Source organism: Panthera onca, chromosome B4, assembly GCF_046562875.1.
Source record: "Panthera onca isolate mPanOnc1 chromosome B4, mPanOnc1 haplotype 2, whole genome shotgun sequence".
In the NCBI taxonomy this organism is placed as follows: domain Eukaryota; kingdom Metazoa; phylum Chordata; class Mammalia; order Carnivora; family Felidae; genus Panthera; species Panthera onca.
This window is the reverse complement of record NC_138345.1, coordinates 135,253,060-135,277,159: the sequence shown is the minus strand read 5'-3', so window position 1 is coordinate 135,277,159 and position 24,100 is coordinate 135,253,060. Positions and strand designations below refer to the sequence as shown.

General features: G+C 54.1%; 2 protein-coding genes across 6 annotated transcripts in view; both read left to right on the top strand.

Annotated features, from left to right (window-relative positions):
- The window catches only part of PACSIN2 (protein kinase C and casein kinase substrate in neurons 2), a 134,598-nt gene extending 131,602 nt beyond the window's left edge, over nt 1-2,996 (top strand). For all 5 annotated transcript variants that reach the window (XM_060656153.3, XM_060656155.3, XM_060656157.3 and 2 more), the window contains one exon: nt 1,222-2,996. In XM_060656153.3, the coding sequence (XP_060512136.1) occupies nt 1,222-1,334 (113 nt within the window). In that variant the 3' untranslated portion in view covers nt 1,335-2,996. The remainder of the gene's footprint in view (nt 1-1,221) is intronic.
- An 11,800-nt stretch (nt 2,997-14,796) lies between these two features.
- The window catches only part of ARFGAP3 (ARF GTPase activating protein 3), a 55,350-nt gene continuing 46,046 nt past the window's right edge, over nt 14,797-24,100 (top strand). The window contains exons 1-2 of the mRNA XM_060656151.3: nt 14,797-14,981; nt 21,229-21,347. Coding sequence (XP_060512134.2) covers nt 14,913-14,981; nt 21,229-21,347 — 188 coding nt within the window. The 5' untranslated portion in view covers nt 14,797-14,912. The remainder of the gene's footprint in view (nt 14,982-21,228; nt 21,348-24,100) is intronic.

The window sequence follows — 24,100 nt, the reverse complement described above, 5'->3', positions numbered from 1 at the left end:
ACAGTGGGGGTCGGGAAGGACAGGAGAGGATGGAGTTTACCGCTCGCGACACTCACCTCCGCCCCGCGTTCGCTGCTGATGTTGCCGAGTCAGAGTTGCGCGGGGGCCGGTGCTAACAGAGCGGCCCGGTGCCCATCTCGGGCGCAGCGGCTGCAGGAAAAACCACCCCCACGTGGGAGTGACGGCAGCTGCTCAGTGCATATTGGCCACCACCCGGCCCTTCCCTGATCTGACGCTTAATCCTCCCGGAACCCGGTCTGCAGATGAGGAAACGGGGCCCAGGCGCAGGGCGCTTTGCCCGGTCTCCTAGCCGGGCCGACCGGCTCCCACCGGCTCCCCGCTCCCGGGAAGGTCCGGGCTGCGGGTTCCCACGGCGTCTCCGCAAGGTGGCTCCTCGCCCGTCCCCTGGCTCTGGACCCCTCTGGCCGCCAGGCCTGGACCTTCCCCCACCACGGCCCCGACCCCACCTTTGGTCTTCGTCCCCCTGGTCTGGCTCCTGGAAGGGCCGGCCTCCCTCTGTCCCCTCTCATGAGTGTATCTCCTCCACTGCCCGGGGCCTGGCTTGAATTCGTGGTGCCTCCGTGTCCGAACAGACCAGACGTGCATCAGCCACACTAACACACGCGGCGAATGGCTTCCATTTCACAGTGTTTGGAGGGGGGTTGAGGACAAATGCCCCGAGCTGGGCGCTGGGGACCGAGTGATGGGTCCCTGCCCTTCCCACAGCCTGCTCTGGACACAGATGAAACGAAGGCATGAGGCAGGGCAGTGAGTGCTGGAGGAGATACCAGACCGAGTGGGCCAGGGCCCGGGAGGGAGGACAGCAGGAGAGGGTGGAGGAGGGGTGGTGTGGACCCTCGGAAAGGATTCCTCTGACCTGGCCTGGGACACTCAGGAGGCACGGGCCTGTGGCATTTAATTCTGCAGTGTCTGGGAGCTGCTTGTTTTAGGGTCACTGAGAGACGGCAGCCATGACACCTCTCAGAGGCCCCTGTGGCCGAAAGGACGGCTTCGGGTGCAACCTAGTAGAGAAATAACCAGGCCGCAGGCCCCGCTTTGTCCCCCAGAGAATGCCCTTTGTCCCCCAGAGAATGCCCTTCCCCCCAGGTCCGAGACCCTCCGTGGGCCCAGGGTGGGGGCTGAGCCACGAGGGCGACTCTGACCGGGCGGTCAGCCTGTCGCCCACCCGCTCACCAGGACCGCTCCCTTCTTGTCTTGAAGGGGACGAGCTGACCAAGATCGAGGACGAGGATGAGCAGGGCTGGTGCAAGGGACGCTTGGACAACGGACAGGTCGGCCTGTACCCCGCGAACTACGTCGAGGCAATCCAGTGACGGGCCAGCCGGCTGGCTGGCGGAGGGTGGAGGCAGCGGTCCCGGGAGCTCCGTTGGCCGTCGGGCCCGGGCAGCGACACCCCCGGCACCAGCCGGCCGTGTGAGCGTCCGCTCCTTTTCCTGCAAAGGCTGACGGTTCCGTTGCTCTTGGCTTCATGGTGTCTCTCGAAGGCGGACGCGCCGGTCATTTCACCCGGGACCCGGCACCCTTCCCGCACGCGGTGCCGACGGAGAGGTCTGCGCGCAGGAAGCCACAGTAGGACGGCAGGCGCCCCGGCCCCCGTCCCGCCCGCTGTGCGTGCTGTGCTGGCTTTTCGCAGATCTGTGTAGTCTCGCCCTCGTCTTTCCTCCTTTCCTCCTCCGAGTCGGCAGTGGCTTCCGCTGATTCTCGCTCCGCCGATGGCTTTCTCCGACGAGTCTCCTCACCCACAACTCAAGTGGACGCTTCACTCGAGTGAGGACTTTGAGGTCCTTCATTTAAAGGCTGTGTACGGTGATGCTTTTTTTACATGCCTGTTCTTCCACTCATTTATGCTTAAACGATGGCACAGATTGATATACACCAGTCCTGCGGCAGCGGGGGGGGGGGGGGGGGTCTGTTCCCGTGCCGCCCGGTAGGTCCTGCCGTGGCTCATCGAGAGGGGCGGGCGGCCTGGGAGGCAAGAGAGAGCGGTGGGAAGGCAGGAGCGCATCAGGCTGGGCACGGCCGCGAATGCTGTCTGCGTCGGGGCGTCCTCCACGAGTTTCGGGGGTAACCTTACGTCGTACTCCCCGCGTCGCCATATTTAAAAGCTATTTTCGTCCTATTTGCGTTTAAGATTCTACTCTTGCCGGTTAACGATTTTGTCAGAGATTTGGAAGGTTAAAAAGTAAGACTAACTTTTCAAGCACACGCATCTGTAGCCGAAGATGCTTTACGTCAGACTGTCCTCTCTTGGTGTATATCTGTATATATTATTTGATATTCAGAGAATCTAAAGAGTTCGCCTACTGTTTTAACGAGACGTAACGGCTTTTGACAGTGGGTTTAACTGAACTGCTTGAAGACTGTGACATTCGGGCACAGGCCTGGCCGGTGGGCCAGGCCTCCTCTGGGCTCGGGACGCGGCCCTGGGCCTCTGAAGTGGAGACAGCTGTGGGGAAGCGTGTCCTCGCCGGCCAGCCGTGGGTCCACCTTCTGACCAGCCTTAGTCCTTTCCGTAGCAGAACACTGTACAAACTCCCGTGTCTTTGCGGCAGCCGCAGGGTCCACAGTCCTCCTTTATTCCTCGTGAGTGCACGAAAGCTGGGTCTCAGCCCAGAGCACGGGGGTCTCTTCTGAGCAGCCGTGGTCATCGGGAGCAGACGTGCTGGGGCAGGAGCCACACTGTAATGACAGGGCAGGGGAGGGAGGGAAGGAGGGAAAACCTTTATTTTGTGTAACTCAGACATTGTTGGAATGGCCGCCGCCATCACAAGCTATGCATTTTCTCAACGTTTCCAGTGAGCTTGAGGTCTTGCTTGGAAAGTGGGTGTGTGTCTGTTTTGTCATGAAAACTTACCAGCAGAAATCCTCATTCCTTTGCTACAGATCTACCAAAAATTGTCAAGTCTTTTCAGTTAGGAGTTTCTTTAAATGTATAGTATTTTAGGAAAAAAATCAATAAACAGTTGATCTCGTGAGTGTGACCGTCTCAGAGCCGTGTGTGCCTCACGCTCCCGTCAGCGGTGCGACCGTGTCTCCGTCAGCATCTACCAGCTCTGGAGCTGGGCGAGATCCCAGGCACCGGACTGCTGCCCAAAGGGCTATTATGTCCCCTGCAAAAGAAAGAGGTTGGGGATTTGAGGCACCTGAACCCCTCAGGGTTTTCCCCAAAACCCGCCACGCTGTGGCCTGGGCTTCCCCGGTGTAGACAGGCTGGCTGGACCCAGATGAGCGACCGTCCATCACCTGGGCTGCTGTGAACACACTTCCTGGGCCCTGTGCTCTGCTCATACGGTACCTGCGGATAACATGCCCCTCTCCGGACGTCCCGCGAGCGGGATGAGGCTCCCCGTTGCATTTTGCAGCGGACACGGAGGCCCCTAGAGCCATAGTTACCCAAGGAGTCCCAGCCGGCCTGTGGCACTAAAATCCCTGTGGGGCCCTCCGCCCTCCCTGGGGTGGCCCGAGTCGAAAGGGCAAGGTGAGAAAGAGCTGCGAGGGCTGCCACAGCCCCATACACCGAACCCTGGTAAGGCTCGTCCAGAAACGCGCCCGTTCTGGGCACTGGGCCCTCGGAGTCAGAGGAGCGAGGCGGGCGCCGCAGCCCCGCTCTGCCCAGCTCAGGAAGGCGGAGACCAAGCCTCGTCACCCGATGGGCGATGGGGCCCCTGCTCTCCGCTCATGAGGAGTTGGAGCCCATCGGAGCTGCCCCCGGCTGCCGCAGAGACGCGAGGTAGGACAGGGCGGAAGGGAGGGGTCGGAGCAGGCTCCCGTCCCCGAGGCCCGAGCCGGCCAGTCCTGGGCACGTGGTGAGCTTGCATCATGACGGCCTCGGGGGAGGCTGGAGTCCCCCTGCTTTGCAGAAGAGGACACGGAAGGTCTGGAAACTCAAGTTCTGCGACTTGCCTGAGGTCCCGTGACAGAACTGCAGGGTTCTCGAGAGCAGGCCCTTCCTCGCAGCCCCCACTGGCGGCTGAAGAGCAGGGGGTGAACAGGAGGAACCCTCAGAAGTCAGGATGAAACCCCCTCTGCTCAGCCAGGCCCTGTTCGCAGCCTGTCCTCTCAGAGCTCCTGCAAGAGATCCTGAAGGGCCCTCCCTGCCCACCTGCCCCCTCCCGTCCTGGCCCTCAGGGAATCCCAACCCACCCCTCGCTTGCCCAGGCCAAAGTGGTGCCCGCCTTCCTGTTGGAGGGTTAGAGGCAGGCGTGCAAGGCCCCGGGGGCCCAGGAGGTGGTAACTGTTACTGTGGTGATGAGTGACACCCCCCTCCCCCCCGGTCCCCAGCCAGAACCTTCTGGCATCCTTGACTGCCCCTCCCACACCTTCTGTGCTGGGCCACCGAGTCCTCTTCGTCCCTCTGTCCTTCCCCCTCCATAGCAACCGCCGGGGTCACTACTGCACGCACACCACCTTCACGGGGCCCTGGGACCCTCTGCTGCCTGCCCGGTCCCTTCCCCTCAGCAGAGGGTGGGAAAGGGTATTTCAGCTCCCGTCCAAGCCCCAGGGAATGCCCCGAGGGCCAGCAAGCCCTGGCTGAGTGACCCAGGCAGAGATCCCCTCTGCAGCAGCTTGAGCTAAAACACTAGGTTTTCCGAGTTCCGAGCGGGCCCCTGTCCTGGGCTTCGCGGCAGGACCCTTTACCACCCTTTACGTGCCTGGTCTGGTGTTTGCTGGGTGACCTGTGGGCTTGGGCTGTGACGGGGGGCAGACTTGGAGGCGGCTGCCTACAACCCGTCAACATACTGATGGGGGAGGTCGGGGAGGGTCCCTGTGGGCCACGGGACCACCCCCCCCACTTGTTCACGGGGAAACGGGCCACGTCAGGGGCAGGAGCGAAATTCCCGCGGTCGCAGAGTGAATGGTTGGGGGGCGCTGAGCGGCTCCTGACCCTGAGTAGCCCCTCCTGGCGGGGAGTCAGCTGGCCCTCTGCCTGGGTGATATTCATTCACCGAGCATTTCTTGAGCACCTACTGTATGCAAGGCTAACCCTCTGGGTGATATTCATTCACTGAGCATTTCTTGAACACCTACTATATGCAAGGCTAACCCTCTGCCTGGGTGATACTCACTCAGGAGCATTTCTTGAGCACCTACTGTATGCAAGGCTAAGCGGTGCCAGGACAGAAGGGAGGAAGGACACAAGTTTGCCTCGAGGGGACTCCAGAAGCTCAGGGAGGGACCGAGTCATTCTGACACCCGGGAGGAGGGGGTGCCTGGTGAACTCTGGAGGCCACCCTATAAGTCTCAGGAAATTCGGACAAACAGGGCCCCCAACCCAGCTCCAAGGCTCTTGGGGGCACAGTACTTGGGGTCCTTGAGCTGTTGCCCCCACTTCTGGTGGGAAGCATCCCTTGCCTGGCAAGATGTCGGGATGGACTGCAGACTGACGGGGGAGGACCCCCACCCCTGTGCGGCCTGAAGAAGCCCGAGCAAGTGCCTGAACTTCAGAGCCTCGCTCTCCATAAAATGGGAATGATCTTGGGGGGTGTCCGGAAGCAGGAGACCTTGCTGGACCGGTGCCTTGCCCGCTGCGTCCCTTCCCCAGACACCTGCAGGAGGTGTGTGCCCCTCTCTGGACTCTGTTTTCCCTTAGAAGGCCAGGCATCGACTTCCGGGTGGACCTCTGTGGTCTCTGGTGGGAGTGAGCAGCAGGGCCCAGGCCACAGCGCCCGGTACACAGATGTGGGCCACTGGTGGAGGGATCTGGGGCTGGGATAGAGGCGCTCCGCTGCCCCAGGGAGGACAGACCCAGGCCAGATGGAATCTGGCAGGCTTGCTGTTGAGGCACAAGGTCATCCTGCACCACGTGGGGCCACTGCCAAGCACAGAGTTCGAGGAGCCAGGCTGAGTCCGCACGGGCAGGGGACAGGCAGTTTCTCAGCCCACTGTTTCCATCCAGCCTTGGGCTTAACATTTATCAGCTACACGTCGGGTCCGGTCCTGAGCACCTTTCTCGGCAAAGGGTCATACAAACCTCCTCGTTACGTCTGAGCGCCATTTTGCAGATGAGGAAACAAACCAGAGAGGTTGACTGACTTGCATGAGGCCACACAGCAGGTTAGGGGCAGAGCTGGGGTTTCAACTCCAGTGCCTAACTCCAAAAAGCAGGTGCTATCGAACCCCCCGAGGACTCGTTACAACCCAGCTTCCTGGACCACGTGCCAGAGTTTCTGAGTCACGAGGTTGGGGGTGGGGTCCAGAGTTTGCCTATCTAGCAAGTCCCACGGTGCTGATCCAGGACCACACTTTGAGAACCGCTGGTCCAACCAGCAAGTCAGAGCCTCCAAAAGTACCAGCGATCCCATGTACTCCTTGATTTGTTCATATGACCAGCGGGTGCGTCTAACCCAGCTCCGGGGCATGGAAGCTGGGCTCTGGGGACCCAGAGACTGATAGACCACGGTCTGGCCCAAGGAGGTGGGGAGAATATGTCCAAAGAGAGCCCAGGGAGCAAGGGACACAGACCAATGTGACATCCCATCCCTGGCTATTCCCATGATTCCCATGCAAGGGGCGGGGAAGGTTAAGGGGCAGCCACCTGGCAGAGGGAGAGATGTCCTACCAGGGTCAGACGGGCACCTCGTGTCAACCGATGAGCTTCAGGTCCTCAGGTAAGCCCCTCCCCCTCATCTGGAAAATGGGGAACCGGTTCCTACCTTCTCTTTTTCATGATCATGCGGGGCTAGAGTGCGAACGTGCTTGACAAACACACAAATCTGGGGAACACTGTTGCGGAGGCAGTCTAACCCCGAATGTCATCCCAACTCAAGCCGATAATTGCCAAGGTAAGCAGATCTCCGATGGAGAGTCCAATTCCTCCCCGACCAGTCCTTCCTCCAGACCCCATGTGTTCATCCATGTATGAAACTGTATGCAAGGAGGCTGGGTTTTTTCTGCACCAAAATCTGAGAAAAGATTTTTGTTTCCCTGAAACTTAACAACAGTCTTACAAAGGCACAAAAATGAAGCTAGTGGTTAAAAGCATGGGCTATGAGGGGCGCCTGGGTGGCTCAGTCGGTTGAGCGTCCGACTTCGGCTCAGGTCACGATCTCGCGGTCCGTGGGTTCGGGCCCCGCGTCGGGCTCTGTGCGGACGGCTCGGAGCCTGGAGCCTGCTTGGGATTCTGTGTCTCCTTCTCTCTCTGCCCCTTCCCTGCTCTCTCTCTGTCTCTCAGAAAATAATAAATAAACATTACAAAGTAAAAAAAAAAAAAAAAAGCATGGACCATGAGGTAACGGTCCTTTGCGCTCAGACTTGGTCCAACTGTGTGACCTTAATGAGCTACGTGAGCTTGATTGAAATACTTCGTCTCCCTAAGCTTTGGTTTGCTCCTTGATAAAATGGGAATAGTGGTTCACATTTGTATTTCACTCTGTGCCAGGCCCTGTTCTAACCTCTTCAGCGTCTGTTAACTTCCTGAATTCTTACAGCAGCCCCATGAACTACGTGCATGAGATCATTCCTAGTTTTACAGGTAAGGAGCTGGAGGCACAGAGAGGTTGGGGAACTTGCCCAACGGGCCACAGCTGCCACCCCGCCAGGCGGGCGTTCAGACGCGGGGGGTGCAGTACAAGCCATGCCCGCTAGGCTGTGCTGTTGGACTGTGAGGGCGAGGAGGCGCCCGCCCCCCGGCGGCGCTCAGCAAAGGACACGTCCGGGACCCAGTTCCCCAGCAGATCGCTGCCTGACCGAAAGGCCCTCCCCTGTGCTCTGGAGCACCCCACCTCACTGTCACTGCGGGCGCGAAGAGCAAGCCGCTTGGTGTGGGGACTGAGCCTTCCTATCTCCAGCCCCAGAGCTTGTCTCTAGCGCTCTGGCCCTCGCGGAGCTAACCTGAAAAGATGAGATGACATCCATTCTGGACCGTCCAGTGAAATTCAGATTCTAGTGTTTTCGACCTCTTCGAATCCTTTGTGGAAAGGACTGGGAAATGAAGGAAGGGAGGAACGTGATTAGGGAGCGTGGGGCAAGCTCCCTGATCACAAAGTACAGGCTAACAGTGCCCCGCCCCCACCCCCGGGTAGAATATTCCTCGGAGACTCCCGGCCCCCCAAGAACAAAGGCAAGGGGTTTAAGTGCTTGCCGTGGTGCTGCGGGGAAACTCGGGCAAATGAAAAATTAAATTCCCTTGCTGCCTACAGCCCATCGACAAGTCCTTGAAACCAAGAGTGACCTCCCTCTAGGAGCTCAGCTGCCTAAACGGTAATAAATGACGTTCCCCTGGCCACAGCCAGCCCCTCAAGGTCCTGGAAACCTTGCTTCCAAAATACCTTAGAGATCTACTCTCTCCCTGCCCCCTGCCAACCTGGGGGGGGGGGGGGGTCGCGTGTAATGAGTTACCCCTCACGACCCCAGCGCAGCTCTTCCTGCCCACGGGTCCTGTCCCCGGGCTTTAATAAAATCATCTTTTTGCATCAAAGACGTCTTCAAGAATTCTACCTTGGCCGTCAGCTCCAGACCCCTCCACCGTCACCCCAAAACGTCATCGGAACAGATGAACGAAGAACTACGTAAATAACATTGACCGCTTTGGGGAAAGGATAAGTAGCACTGTGAGGTCAGGTCCAGTGTGGCAGAGATGGCCGGGCCGCAGAAACCTGGCGGGGAGGTACAAAGACAAATAGCCCGGAGCCCAACGGCACTCAGTCGCCAACGCAAAACTGACCGCAAGCAAACTGGGTGCAGCTAACGCGCCACTTCCGGGTCAGGACAGCCAGGCTGCTCCTGCCCCTTTATAATATTTGCAAATAACAAGGTTAATGTTTCTCGCTTCGTTGTAAAAAGGAACGAAGGTTCAGCTGGACACTGGGAAACTGGGCAAAACGTATTCAGAAAGACAAAGTCACCCGTGGTCCGGATGTCCATGCGTGGCACTGCTCATATTCCCGTGTATTTTTATCTAGTCTTTCTTCTACACACACACGTGCGTAGCGCACGTATCGTGTCGTCGTTGCCAGCAGTGCGCACGCGGTTTGCAAAATTGGGATCATACCGCAAATGTAGTTTGCCACCCTGCTTCATTCTCTTAACGTTCCACGAGCCTTTTGTCAGGACCCTAAATAGGCTTCCACTCAAAATAGAACATTTAATGGCTGCGTGGTATCCCATGGGTCCTGAGTCCCCTACTCCTGAGCTTTTGTTTCATTTCCTGTTTCTTTTTTCACGTTTTAGGTATAATTTACATGCGGTGAAATGCGCCCCACTTCACGTACAGTCAACTTCTGACAGATGCATATAGTCCTGTAACCACCACCACAGTGGAGAAACGGAAGTGTCTCATCACTGCCCAAATTTCTCCCGGCTGCTCTGTAGTCAACCTTTCCTTATGGCCTCAACCCTTGGAACTCCCTCACGTGTTTTCCCTTTGTACACTTTTGCCTTTTCCAGAATGTCCTAGAAGCTCTTCCTGTCCAGGGGCCTGGTCCTCGTGCTTTAGTAAAACCACGTTTTGGACCAAAGATGTCTCAAGAATTCTTTGTAGGCCGACAGCTCCGAACCCCAGCGTCTCCACATCCATATGTAGCCTTTGTCTTCTCTTCTTTTGCTTCACGTGATTAATTAGAGATCCATCCGTGTGGTTTCAACTACCAATGGTTCGTCCCTTCTGACTGTGGATAGTCTCCAGTGAATGAATTCACTATGTTTTGCTAATCCGTTTGTGTCGTTTCCAGTTTTGTTTTTGTTTTTATTTTTTTTATTTTTATTTTGTTTTAAATTGTTTTTTAACGTTTTATTTATTTTTGGGACAGAGAGAGACAGAGCATGAGCAGGGGAGGGGCAGAGAGAGGGGGAGACACAGAATCCGAAGCGGGCTCCAGGCTCCGAGCCGTCGGCGCAGAGCCCGACGCGGGGCTCGAACTCCCGGACCACGAGATCGTGACCTGAGCCGAAGTCGGCCGCCCAACCGACGGAGCCACCCAGGAGCCCCTGTTTTTGTTTTTAAAGAGAGAAAGAGAGCATGAACAGGGGAGAGCGGGAGAGAGAGAGAATTTTTTTTTAAATGTCTATTTATTTTGGGGAGAGAGAGAGAGGGGAGGGGAGGGGCAGAGAGAGACAGAGGAAGACACAGAATCCGAAGCAGGCTCCAGTCTCTGAGCTGTCAGCACAGAGCCTAATGTGGGGCTCAAACTCACGGACTGCGAGATCATGACCTGAGCTGAAGTGGGTTGCCTAACCGACTGAGCCACCCAGGCGCCCCTTGAGAGAGAGAATCTTAAGCACGCTCTAAGCTCAGCATGGAGCCCAGTGCGGGATTCGATCCCACAACCCTGGGATCATGACCTGAGCTGAAATCAAGAGTAAGATGCTCAACCGACTGAGCCACCTGGGCACCCCCCCCCCCCCAGTTTTTGTTTTTGTTTCCAGTTTTTGATGATTGTAAATAAATTTTTTATAAACATTCAGGTACAGGTTTTGTATAAACATAGTTTTCATTTCGCTTTCCAATCATTTTTGCTAACGGTGTAAATATTATAGCAATGAGGATATCCCAAATTGTTAATCCCATTACAGGAGCTAAGGGCATCAGCTTAAATTTCTTTTTAAAAATCAATCAGCAGGGTGCCTGGGTGTCTCAGTCCATTAAGCATCCTACTTCGGCTCAGGTCGTGATCTCGCCGTCTGTGAGTTCGAGTCCCACGCCTGGGCTCTGTGCTGACAGCTCGGAGCCCAGAGCCTGCTTCGGATTCTGTGTCTCCCTCTCCCTCTGCCCCTCCCCCACTCGCACTCTGTCTCTCTCTCTCAAAAATAAACATTAAAAAAAATACAAATAAAAAGTAAAAATCAGTAACATCAAGGCAATAACAAACATCGTTATTTATATATTTGACCTTTTAAAGCGGGGCATTTGTGAATTGACAAGTGTGCACTATCTGAGCATCATAGGCGTTCGTGGGAATCAGATAATGCTGCTCGTGATTTCCTGAGTTCATTTTCAGATATATCTGACCTGCACAGAAATGGCGTAAGAGATAGCATTCCTATGTTTTTTTCCTCTTCAGCGCTAACCAAAGTTCACTGGTGTCCTCCAGGGGCAAGGGACAAGGTCTGTGCCTGTTCTCACTTTGTGATTCATCGTATGACTGTCTAGGCAAGTCTGCTTTTTCCGTTGAGGGGCACTTGGCTTTCAGCAAGCTCCTATCTAACTGAATGAACTGAATAAACTAAATATTATTTCACTTGGCCACAGCCACACCAGAATGTCTTCGTAAGAGGTAAATAGCAGGGACGGTCCCCGGCAGGCCACGTGGACCTGCCTGTCGGCTGGTTCCTTCTGTATTCTGTTATTCTTAAATCTGGAGCAGTGAATTTTTACCTGCCCTCTTACCCTCTTTTGGATTTGGTATTACTGGGTTTTGGTTCTATTCCTCTTCTGGCAGCGGTGGGTCCTTGCCTGAACCCTGAGGGAGAGTGCTTGTCTGCCACTTTTGTTTTCCAGAAGGGATGCGGGTGGGGTTTTGCGCCCATCTCCGGACAGTTGGAAACCTGACTCACCCAGGGGTGTCTCTCAAGTCTCTTTGCCTCCATCTTTCTTATGAAGAAAGGTCTCTGATGGAGGTTCGTGGACAAGAGCTTGTGAATGAATGCAAACCCCTTGCATCTGAGGCCTCTGGCTGTTTCAAACTGACATGCCAGCCCACACTTGGCCTTTAAGAATTCATGACAGGGGCGCCTGGGTGGCGTAGTCGGTTAAGCGTCCGACTTCAGCCAGGTCACGATCTCGCGGTCCGTGAGTTCGAGCCCCGCGTCAGGCTCTGGGCTGATGGCTCGGAGCCTGGAGCCTGTTTCCGATTCTGTGTCTCCCTCTCTCTCTGCCCCTCCCCCGTTCATGCTCTGTCTCTCTCTGTCCCAAAAATAAAAATAAAAAACGTTAAAAAAAAAAAAAAAAAAAAAAGAATTCATGACAATTGTAACTGAGTTCCCCTTGCCCACTTGCATGGCGGCCACCTTTCTCCTACGCTTTGCCAAAGGTGAAGGAGTTCTTGTGTTCCTTTGATCTTTGGGGAGGCTCGTTTCTCTTTGGAATTCAGTTTACTTGGTGGCTTTGCAACCTCAGCCATCTGACTGGCTTAAGAAAAGGTATGCTTTTGTTGATTATCCAGTCTTTTCTCATGATCATGTTGGGAGTGGCGCTCTTTTTAGCTTCCTACCTTCGAAGTCTGTTCCGCACATCTTTCGTGAATGTACACAATGTGCCAGGCACGTTCTGGGTGCGGGGGACAGAGGCAGAGACAAAACAGATCTGATCTCAATAAACTTACACGCAGTCGAAGAGAGGCAATCTGTAGTATTACAGACCGTAGTGTTAGGTGCTAGTAAGTTCTATGAAGGACACTTAAGCAGATGAGGACTAAGAGAATGATGCGTGTACAAATGATGGTTTTCCTCCCTTTATACCCCTGCCTATCAGCGTAGACACCGCACTTCACTGGATGGCTTTTTCTTCTCCTCGGGGATCTCTATGCCGCAGAGCAGATAATACTCTGAGTCTGATATGTAACTTGGTAAGTAAGATTTCAGTTCCAAAGAGTAAACAGTCCCATCAGAAAAGACAGGACTGTTCCTCATAAACGTGCCGGGTGTTGTGTGTAGGGCCAAACAGCTATTGAGACAGGGAAACTGAAGGGACCTCGTTAAAACGAAAAACACAAAGCACAAAAACGCTTCTCTGCTCCTTTTCCTACAGGAACCTGCACCCCTGTCTTGCGCATGCCTTCATGTATATATCCTCCTTGTAAAGGTCAAGGAGTTAATGATTTCTTGAGAGCCTTCCAGCATGATAGAAACATCCAAGGAGTGACCAAGCAGGATCGTCAGGTACATTTTCCAAGACCACAGACTCCAGATACCTCGATGCCAAGACCCCGGGCTCCAGGGCTTCTGGAGGACGCCTGAGCACCTGTCCTTGTTTTGACCAGTCCTGAGATGCCTAAGTCATGTACACCAGACCACAACCCTCCATTAAAACCCCAGACCCTCCGGGTGCCCAGGTGGCTCGGTCAGTTAAGCGGTTAAGTGTCTGACCCTTGATTTGGGCTCAGGTCATGATCTCACGGTTGGTGGGATTGAGTCTGTTGGGCTCTGTGTTGACAGCATGGCTCCTACTTGGGATTCTCTCTCTCTCTCTCTCTCTCTCTCTCTCTCTCTCAAAAAAAAAAAAAAAAAAAAAAAAAACCACGTTAAAACAACAACAACCCAGACCCCAAGCAAAGGAGAGACTCTTTTCTTTCCTTTCCGAGTCTCCCAGACGTTCCGTCTGCTATGTTGTATCACTTACACTATGTGATAACCTTTGCTCTCACTTCCTCTCCCACTAGGTTGGATTTCTGTCCTGTGCAAAGCCAAGGGCCCTCTTGGCTGGTCCTGCAGGACTCCCTCCAGGTCCTCTGAAGGGCCAGCCTGCATCAATACCAAGGGACACAGAGTACAGGAATATCTACTTGGACTCAATAGAAGGAAGAACTTTCAGTCACAGCTATCTGCAAAAGTAACTCACTATTCTGGAAGGTCATGTTTTCCTTCCTTGAGGAAAAGTTCCAACCCTGGGTTTATCTGAGTCCACATCCCAGCAAGCTGCCAACTTCCCCTGCGGGCATCTAACCACACAGGTTGAGTGAGCGCTCCTGGCTTCTAAAAGCAGAAAGGAACTGCCAGAGCCTTTTCCAGGGATCCCGGGGGGAAGCTGCTTCCGGGGGTGCCCTGATTCTTCATCTCCAGCCCCATTGTACAGATGAGCCAAGCCAGGAGTCAAGGCGACCTGACCAAGGCCACAGAAGAGGAAGTAGCCGCTGAATCAGGCTTGGAGCTAAGGTTGACCCGTTTTCCTTGCACGTGCATGCACCACCCAGCCTCAGGTGACAATTTCCCCGCGGCTCGACACCCAGACAGTGAAAGAGGCACCTTTCTCCACGAGTTTATTTATATTTTTAAAAATTTACTAATTTATTTTGAGAGAGTGGGGGAGGGGGCGGGGGTGGGGGTGGAAAGCATCCCAAGCAGGCTCCTCGCCATCAGTGTAGAGCCGGATCCCGGGCTCGATCCCATGAACCGTGACATCGTGACCTGAGCCGAACCCAGATGCTTAACTGACCGAGCCACCCAGGCGCCCCTCCTCGAGTTCAAACCCTCTGTAACGTCAGCCAAAGGGTGGGCTGCAGCCCGGGGCGCTGGGGAAAGTCGCGCTGCTTTTCTGGTCTATTCACCAGTTGGGGCTGAGCCTCAAGAGAACGGCCCTCTCTCGCTGACCCGATACCCAAACAGATCCTCTAAGAAAACCAATTTTCGGGCGATGAAAGCTTCCCCACCCCAGGGGTCGGCTTCACCTTAATGAAAAAAAAGATTTTTTTTTAAAGGAAGGAAGGTGACAAGCGACAATCGGCGTCGGGAGGTGGCGGGTCGGCCCTCTGCCCTCACGTCTCCTCCTCTGCCACCTGGAGGGACTGGTTCTGCGCCCTCACGAGGACGAGGTGAGAAGACCTCGGCCAAGCACGCAGTCGGCCGTCGGTCGACGTGGCGATCCACCCGCCCGAGTGGCGGCGGGTCCCAAGCGCCAGCGCGCGGGAACCAAACTCATCCGCGCCCAGCTTCGCCTCGCACGGCCCCGAGCAGACGGCGGCCGGAAGAAGGCGCCCGAGACTCCTGCGCACGCGCGGACAGCGCCGGGGCGGGGCCCGACCGGGCGGAGCCAGCGGCGCTGCCGAGCGAGGCCGCGAGAAGAGAGCGGCGCGTGAGCTCCGGTTGTGGGCGGGACAGGGGGCGGGGCCTGGGGGCGGGGCCTGGCCGTCTCGCTCAGCCCCGCCCCCCTCGGCCGCCGTCTATCTCCCGGAGGCGGCAACCGCTCCTGCTCGGTCCTTCCCGGTTGGCCGGGCCGGCGGCGCCTCGCTTCTGTGGTGACCATGGGGGACCCCAGCAAGCAAGACATCCTGACCATCTTCAAGCGCCTCCGCTCGGTGCCCACCAATAAGGTAACGGCTGCCGGGCGTGTTGAGGCTTGCTGGCCATCGGCGCCGAACCCCGCGGGCGGCCCCTGCTGCGGCAGTGGCCGCGGCCGCGGGAGGAGGGGCCGGCCCGGCCTGTGACACGTCGCACTTGCGGCGGCGCCTGGGCCTCGCTTGAGTCCGGGCCGCGCGCCGCCCCCAGCCTCAGCAAGGGAGGGGGGGAGGGGGCGCACACCGGGGCCCCGGGCGGGGCGGGCACTTGGGGGTCCCGGGGGCCGGGGGAGGGGCACAGACCTTGTGGTTCCTGACACCGAGCGGGGGAGCACACACGGGGGGCAGGGTGGCGGAGTGGACCCCGTGAGTTCTGGAGAGAGCTGCGGGCGAGCTCGGGGCCCCGAGAGAGGGCTGGGGGGCATACACCGGGGCTCCCGTGAGCGGGGCGGACACCGCAGGCCACCTGTGACCCAGCTGGGACGCATGCACCGGCTCGGAAACTCCAGCTGGCAGCGCTGGGCGCGTGGGGAAGCTCGTGCGACCCCGCACCCCCCACCCCCAGCCCCGCACACTGGAGCTGACCTCTGAAGTTCCTGGGGTGCCTGTTGGAGCCTGCTTGGTTGCCCGTGGTTTTTGATGGCAGCCTCAGTTTCCCTGTCTGCTAAAGCGGCTAAGTGGTGTGTGTTCAATGGCCTCTTTTCTCTTGCTAAGAAGGCCCACCATACACCCCCTTCTCTTTCTTCCCTTTGGGTCTCTCCAAAATCCTTGGAGAGTTTGGAGATTGGGGTTTTCCTTTTTTTTTTTTTTTTGGTCTCAGAGGTGGTTTTCTCCTCTGACTTTTACAACTTTTCGCAACGGGCTGGAGATGTTGTGATGACACATCGCGCTCACGTGACACCCTCCCCTGAGGCTCACAGGTCAGAGTGGAACCTGGAGAGTGCAAAGGGCTGTCAGGGCGTCAGCGTGGACTCTCCCCTCCCGTCCGGTGGCAGCAGTTTGTCGGGCTCCCCACTGTCACCTCCAAAGTGAACAGCTGTTAACGATCATGGTCGTGAGCTGGGGCGTCCCAGCATGGAAAGATCCCGAGTTTCGCAAAATTAAGACGTCTTTGCCCTAAGCCTTGGAAGGGAGCCTGTATTTTTACAGACTAAGAAGATGAGAAAGGAAACGGCTTATTGGAGGGGGATGTCTGATGAATGTAGGGAAGTCGGAGGAGGAGAAAGGCTCCGGGAATTCTCGAGTGCCCGTTTCTTGGCCGTTTTCTTGATTTTCAAATTTAGATTCATCTGTTATTACAAAGAGTGGTTTCCCTAGAGCTAGACAAGGTTAGGGTCTGCGCCTGGCAGTGTAGAAGTTACACTTTTTGTCTGCTCTATCTCCGAAACAGTGTGTCTTCTCTTTGAATTCATCGAAGGGAAGGTGCCTTCTTTTACGGAAGAGCTCATCGTCTTTAGGACCCTTTGAGGGATATGTGTGGGCTTATTGGTAACTATGTCACCTTGGGCAGGTTCCTTGGCCACGTTGTACGTCATTTTCCTCAGCGGAAAATGGAGACACGCGCAGGCTCTAACCCAGAGGGTTATTGCAAAGGATTAAATGAGAAAACCCAAGAAAAGCAGTTGGAACAGGACCTCCATGTGCCGGTCCCCACTGGTGTCAGCTAGTTTATTGTTACTGTTTTTGTCACAAACCCACGCACCTGTGGAAAACGTTATGTCCCGTAACAGGATTAATAAAAGCGTGGAGCAAAAATATTTTCTGGTAATGTTCCGCAGCATTGTGCTACCTTTCTTGATGAAGAATTTTTCACTTGATCCTTAGGAAGAAACCATTAGGTAAGCAAAGATGAAAACTCGTTTTAGTGATGGGGAAGAGTTGGGGAACAGTCAGCATTTAAAAAAAAATGTTTTTTTTAATGTTTATTTTTGAGAGAGAGAGACACAGAGTCTGAGCGCGGGAGGGGCAGAGAGAGAGGGAGACACAGAATCTGAAACAGGCTCCGGGCTCTGAGCTGTCAGCGCAGAGCCCGATGCGGGGCTTGAACCCATGAACCCTGAACTCATGAGCTGAGCCTACTTACTTAACCTACTCAGCTATGAGCTTAACCTACTAAGTCGCCCAGGTGCCCCTATAAACCTGCTTCTTTTATTTTAAATTTTTTTTAAATGTTTTTATTTATTTTTGAGACAGAGAGAGACAGAGCATGAGCAGGGGAGGGTCAGACAGAGAGGGAGACACAGAATCTGAAACAGGCTCCAGGCTCTGAGCTGTCAGTACAGAGCCCGACGCGGGGCTCGAACCCACGAATCGCGAGATCGTGACCTGAGCCCAAGTCAGACGCTTCACCGACTGAGCCACCCAGGCGCCCTAACGGTAAGCATTTTTAAGAAGGGGCTGTAACGGAGAGAGCTGTAAGATATACAGACGGAAGAGGTACTTCAAAAGAAACCACGTGGTTTACTTTAAGAATACGTTATCCGATGTCTCCTGCTCATGTGTGACGAATATTTACCGTGGATCAAGGTTTTAACTCAGAAGGGTCTGTTTTCTGGTTTGAGAAGTCCTTCCTGGTCTCTCTGTGTTTTACTGCTCGAGTTTTACTGCTCGATTGCTTGAGTTGTTCTGCCCACAAGTGTCCGCTGGGCAGCTGCGGTCCACAGAGTGGTGGGGCACACTGAGGGATCCAGAGACAGGCTCCTGCCCTCAGGAAGCTTCCAGTCTGGCAGGTGGAAGACAGATAAAGGACAGCCTGGCCTGTGAGAGGGCAGTGTGGTGAGGGGTGAAGAGTGAGCCCTGGGGCAGACCGCTGGGGGTGTAGAGTCCCCAAGATCCTGCTTCTCAGCTGTGATACTTCGTAATTCCTTAGTTTTCTCTAAAATGGGGGTGAAAACCCACACCAAGTGCTTTGCGGAGAATACGAAATGTGCAAAATGAAAATGCAGGGCCCTTGTTTAAAAAGCGTTGGAAATTTCAGGGCCCCTGGGTGGCTCAGTCGGTTGAGCGTCCGGCTCGATTTTGGCTCAGGTCATGATGCCAGGGTTGTGGGATCGAGCCCCTGTGTCGGGGTCTATGCTGAGCGTGGAGCCTGCTTAAGATTCTCCCTTTCTTTCTTCCTCCGCCCTCTTGCCTGCTCGTGCGCGCACGCTCTCTCTCTAAAATAAAAACAAAAAAATTAAAAGTGTTGAGAATTTCAAGATGGGACAGCAGAGCATTAAGCAGCCGTGGGGCCCTGGGCAGCCGTATAGGTCACACGTGTGCCCAGAAGCTGGCCTCGATGGGGATGATAATAATGCCTTCTTGTAGGGTTGTTATGATGGTCCAGTTGGCCAGTAGCAATGCCTGATGTGGAATAAACACAGCGTTAGCTGTTACTTCTCTAGTAGTTAGTCTCGTCAGTAGGCAAAGCCAACTGTTAGAGGTAGTTGCTTTCCATCACCACGAGAAGTGATATTCTGCTTAGAAAACCGGATCTCAGGGCGCCTGGGTGGCTCAGTCGGTTGAGCGTCCAACTCTTGATTTCCACTCAGCTCATGATCTCACAGTTGGGGTTCGTGAGATCGAGCCCCGAGTTGGGCTCTGTGCTGACAGCGAGGGACCTGCTTGAGATTCTCTCTCCCTCTCTCTCAGCCCTTCCCCCACTCGTTCTTTCTTTCTCTCTCTCTCCCGAAATAAATAAGTAAACTAAAAAAAAAAAACGGAAAAAAGAAAGGAAAAGAAAAAGAAAACCATATCTCAATTTTGCTGTGGGACCGCATATCACAACCAAGTGCAATCCTGCTCTCAAAGCCGCCTCCTGCTCCAGCACGTGTGAGAGCCAGACTTGCATCGCTAACTGCCTGCTGGTCTCACACCCCGCAGTACCTGATCTCAACCGCCCCTACAGACTGTCCAACAACCTGTGTTTGCATTCAGTAGGTGCCTACTTGGTGCCAGGGTCCGTGCTCAGCTCAGGTGCACAAGATAGGACGCCTGCCCTCACGGAGCTATGTTCTGGCAATTTCTCATCTTAGCTGCTGGTCACGAGGGTGCTGAGACCAGCCTGTTACAAGCCAGTCTGCGCTCTCCCCAGCCACGCGACAAGCTCACATCGGGAAGATTCTCAGTCTTGCCCGTTCTGGGCCGTGCACCGTCTCCCTTGTCACCTCCCTCGAGGGGCCGTCTCCTCCGCAGGCTGTTGCTGCTTATTGTGCCTTAAGATTCTGTTCTTGAGAGTCCAGTTGCCTCTTGGGTGCTGTCTAGAAACTTTTTCTCTCCTGTCCTTGCTTACTAAGATTCCGCCTATAACTAACTGTCTTGCCTGCTGACTGTGGGTGCATGTGCGGGCTCCATGCGGCAGACTCTTCCTGAACCCCCTTCGGATGTCTGCTTCCCATGTTTCCGGTCCTTACTTGGTAGTAAGTGCACAACTATTGGTTGAGTCAGTGGGGGACTACGGGTGGCCTCTTGCAGAGGGACAGCGCCGTTGGCAGAATTGGTCACACTGTTTGGGGTCCCACGGAAGGGGATTCCTTACTTGACTGGCTGTTACCACGGGGCATCTTAATTTCTGTGTCCTACCCTCTCACTGCGCACTGAGCTCCAGAAAAGCCAGCAGGTGGCCTGGCAGGGGACAGGGACCCAGCAGGTGTTTGTGGAATCCATTCCCAAATACCTTAGCGCCTACCATGGTATCTGACATACAGCAGGTAGTCAGTAAACACTGGAGCGGACCGGCACCTTCCACGTCAGTTGTCACTCTAACCCCCTACTTCGTGTGAGCCTGTCGTGCTGAGGGCCTTTGGAAAATCCGCTCGTGTTTTCACTCTCGCGTTGCCCTCAGAAGGCCAGAAGCCAGATCTTTCTTGATGACTGTAGTTGGGACAAACTTCCCATAGGCGTCTCTGTCTATCAAGTGTATTTAAAATCTGGGACTCTTATTCTGGAAGAAAAAAAAAAAAGTTCTCTTATTAGTGGAGTGTTTGCCATTCTGTTGTTCTTTTTTTAATTTTTTAAAAATGTTTTTATTTTTATTTTTGAGACAGAGAGAGACAGCATGAGCAGGGGAGGGGCAGAGAGAAAGGGAGACACAGAATCCGAAGCAGGCTCCAGGCTCTGAGCCGTCAGCACAGGGCCGGATGTGGGGCTCGAACTTATGAGCTGTGAGATCACGACCTGAGCAGAAGTTGGACGCTCAACCGACTGAACCACCCAGGCGCCCCGTGCCCTTCTGTTGTTCTGACTTTAATTAATTGTAAATATTAAATTTCGTGACAAACTCTGGATACTTTAAAGTCGTTTTTATGCTCCTGTTGCCAGACGCTCTCAGACGAAGACTGTTTGACCTCAGCCAATGTTGAGGGAGGAGGGCCCTGGCTCTCTCATGAGGGTGCCGTCAGGCCGTCTGCTGGGGCTGCCGTCTCTCCAGGCTGGGGTTCCCCACTCTCAAGCTCGGTCCTGAGGTGCTCCGCCGGCCCCCGCTCCTCACCGGCTCGTTGCGCTCGGGGCGTCCGTCCCTCACCACTTTGAGCCTCTCCCCTGGGCCGCTCGAGTGTCCCCCAGACCTGCCAGCTAGCCTCCCCCAGAGCCAGTGCTCCAGGGGAGAGAGGTGGCAAGAGACAGAAAGGAAGCCACAGCGTCTTTTATTATCTAATCTCGGAAACTTCTGCCTTCTTACTGGTCACAGGTCACCCCGCGCAAGTGAGGGTGGCTCCCGTCCCCTCCGCCTCAGCTGGCTGGGGGCCAGTGGAGAGCCACTGGCTGGAAGGCCACGAGGCCACAAGGCCTTGAGTGTTCCCAGCAGGGGGACGTCCCTGGTTAGTGTTCACTCGCGTGACTGTTAGGGAGCCCTGCTGATGCCTAATTAATACATAATTAATTATCTGTAATGTAATAATAAAGAAATTGAAAGTTCAGGGTTTTTTAAAAAAATTTTTTAGTTGACTTATTTATTTTGAGAGAGACAGTGATAGGGTGAGTCAGGGAGTGGCAGAGAGAGGGGGACAGAGAGAATCCCAAGCAGGTTCCTCGCAGAGCCTGACGCGAGGCTCGAACTCACGAAACTGTGAGATCGCGACCTGAGCCAAAACCAAGAGTTGGACGCTTCACCAACTGAGCCTCCCAGGCGCCCCAAATGTTGAGGTTTTTGAAAAAAAAAAATAACAGGTGAGATATTTTGTACTAACCCGTTTCAGATTGTGAACGTTAAGCAGCTTTCAAGCTCGATCATGTATCGGAGCCTGTAAGATGGCTCATTTAGCTGATGGGGATGAATTAATAACTGAGTTTTGAAATTGTCTTCCAGGTGTGTTTTGACTGTGGGGCCAAGAACCCCAGCTGGGCGAGTATAACCTACGGGGTGTTCCTTTGCATCGACTGCTCAGGGTCACACAGGTCACTCGGGGTCCACTTGAGCTTTATCAGGTGAGTGAGTCTGTTTTCGTCATGGGCGGGAGGGGTTCTTTTCGCCTTTTCTGCTTTACGTCTGCTTTGCCGTCAGGTAGAACGAGAGGCCGGCGAGGAGTCGCGGGGATCGAAATCTTTAGTTAGGTAACCTGGAAGATGGCTTATTTTCCGTTCGGCGACTGTTCCTTAGAGCTCTGTGTCAGAGATCTGAGGCCGTGGTGCTGCAGACGGAGTCAGGAGGGAGGGTCTGAGACCCTCTTCCCTTCCCTTTATCACCTTCTAATAACCAGCAGCGCAGCGAGAGCAGGGGGTTGGGGTGCTGGGGGCCTGTCGTCGGGAGGAGAGCTGATACAAAGGGCCAGAAGCAGGGCGCCTGGGTGGCTCAGTCGGTTGAGCGTCCGACTTTGGCTCAGGTCATGATCTCCTGGTTGTGAGTTCGAGCCCCGCGTCGAGCTCTGTGCTGACAGCTCGGAGCCTGGAGCCTGCTTCCGGTTCTGTGTCTCCCTCTCTCTGTGCCCCTCCCCACTCATGCTCTGTCTCTCTCTCTCTCTCTCTCTCAGAAATAAAGATTGAAAAAGACGAGAAGGCTCGTTATAGCACAGGCCTACAGCTCTGGCTCCCAGGGCCACTGACCTCACGAAGCCTGAGTGAATGATTGTGTTGGGAATTTGAGTGGCAATTTCAAGTGCTTGTAAAAAGAAAGTCTTTTTTTTTTTTTTAATCTGCAGACGTGGGCTGCCATTGGCTCGCTCTGGGGAGTACATATCTTCTACTCTGGACAGTCTGGTTGCAGCCTAGATGGGGCTTTTGCGTGTGGCCCCCTTGGACACAGCCCCACAGTCCGGTGGGAGGCTGAAGTGCCCTTGTGTGAAATAAAATAATCTGAAATAATAAAAGGATCCCCAGGCAGGCTCAGCACTTGGAACTGAGCGAGGCTTGCTCGTCAGCAACCCCCCTCCATTCCTTATGACTTAAGGAATATCGATATAATACTATTACTATGAAGAACATTGGTTCCTATAAGATAAATCGATTATTATTTGCAATGAGACATTTTCTATGATGGCACAAAAACTACATAGTAAAAATAATATAATTTTCTTTTAAAAATATATTCACTTAAAAAAAAAAACATTCTGATGTACTTTCGTGAGTTCTTTTTTCCGGAAATCAGTTTGTAGAGGCTGATGGGCTAAATATTTATAGCCACATAACTCCGTAGGCAATTACTTAGAAAAGGGAGTTCTTTTGTGTTCTTCCTGGTTTCAGAGTATCTATCCATTTCTTGTCTCTTTGTCTTAGATGCTGCTCCCAGAATATTTTGAATACACTGTCCTGTTCTTGTCCTTTTCTTTAAATGTTGAGGGATTTACTTGCCCGGGCAGGTTTCTTTTTAGGGTACTTCCCTCCTCTCCACCTCCCCCCCACCCCCCAACCCCCCGGATTGGTTGTTACTGGTTACCATAAGGTGAGCTGCTCTGCCCAGAGCTCATGAAGTCTAGACTCCATTGGTCTTCCTTTCTGTCTTCACTGTGTTCTGTCCCTCTTCCTCTGTGCCAAGTCCCGCCCTTGTAATCCGGCCCTCCCTTTGCCTCTCCAGCAAAGCACACCTCCAGTATAAACCATTCCAGGCAATCAGGCGGTCTTCTGACGTGTTCCCTGGTGAGGGGAGGACTGACCCAGATCATAATGAGGCTAGACAGCAGGGTCTGTCTGGGCTGCTGTAGGTTTAATGACTAGACTTTTAAAAGTCAGATAAATAGAACTGTGAATCGCAATGTTTATAAATGATTCAGAAACAACTGTCAAAAAGTCCTATACAACCGGAGGGCAGCAGTCTAGGATTTGGGCAAGAGGAAGTCAAGGAAGGTGAGAGTACTCAGCAGGGTTTTTGTTTTTACGAGGCGGAGGTTTGCTCATTAAAGTTTTTTCTTGGTGGGAAGAAATTACAAACACTAGGTCATTGGGAAAAAAAAAAAATATCCGAGCAGTCCCAAAGTTCATAAAGTAAGTGAAAAGTCCTTCCTCTAGAATCCCTTGCCCCTCTACAGCCTCTTCCCCTGCCAGATGCACGCACCGCCCCACCCCCCCAACAGTCCCACCTCCCAGTCTCGAACAGATGAACACTTTGGCATGGGTGGAATGTTTATTTAAATGGAGGTTTTTGGGTTTTTTTTGTTTTTTTTTTTTAAGTAGAATTTCAAGTCAACAATTTTACAAAGGAAAAAACCTATGAACTTCTGCCAACCAAAAAGGGAAGGGCGGGTTAGGCATCCACGGAAATGGCCAGCTGCCTTGGAGCTGACTGCAGAGGATGTAACTGTGTTGGCCCCTGCCCACCACCTGCCGGGGCTTGAACTCCGGGCCTCAGCTCCTGGGGCATCTGCGCCTCCCTGTGCTCCTCTCCCTCCAGCTCTGTTTCCTCTCAGGTTCACTGTTAAGTATTTCATGAGCTTGTGAAAGGTGAATGGAATCTAGTAGGAGGGTAGGGACAGGCTTCAGTACAGCATGAATAAGAAGATAGACTGGGTGGCCTGGGTGGCCCCTACACAATCTCAACCCGTGAGACTGTGACCTGAGTGGAAGTAGGATGCTTAACTGGCTCTCACGGGTTGTGGGTTCGAGCCCCACGGAGTCTGTGTCTCCCTCTCTCTCTGCCCGTCCGCCGCTCACACTCTGTTTCTCTCTCCTTCAAAAGTAAATAAACACTAAAAAAGTAAAATTTTAAAAAAAAAGAAACAAAAAGATAGACTGTAAAGTGCCCCATAGGA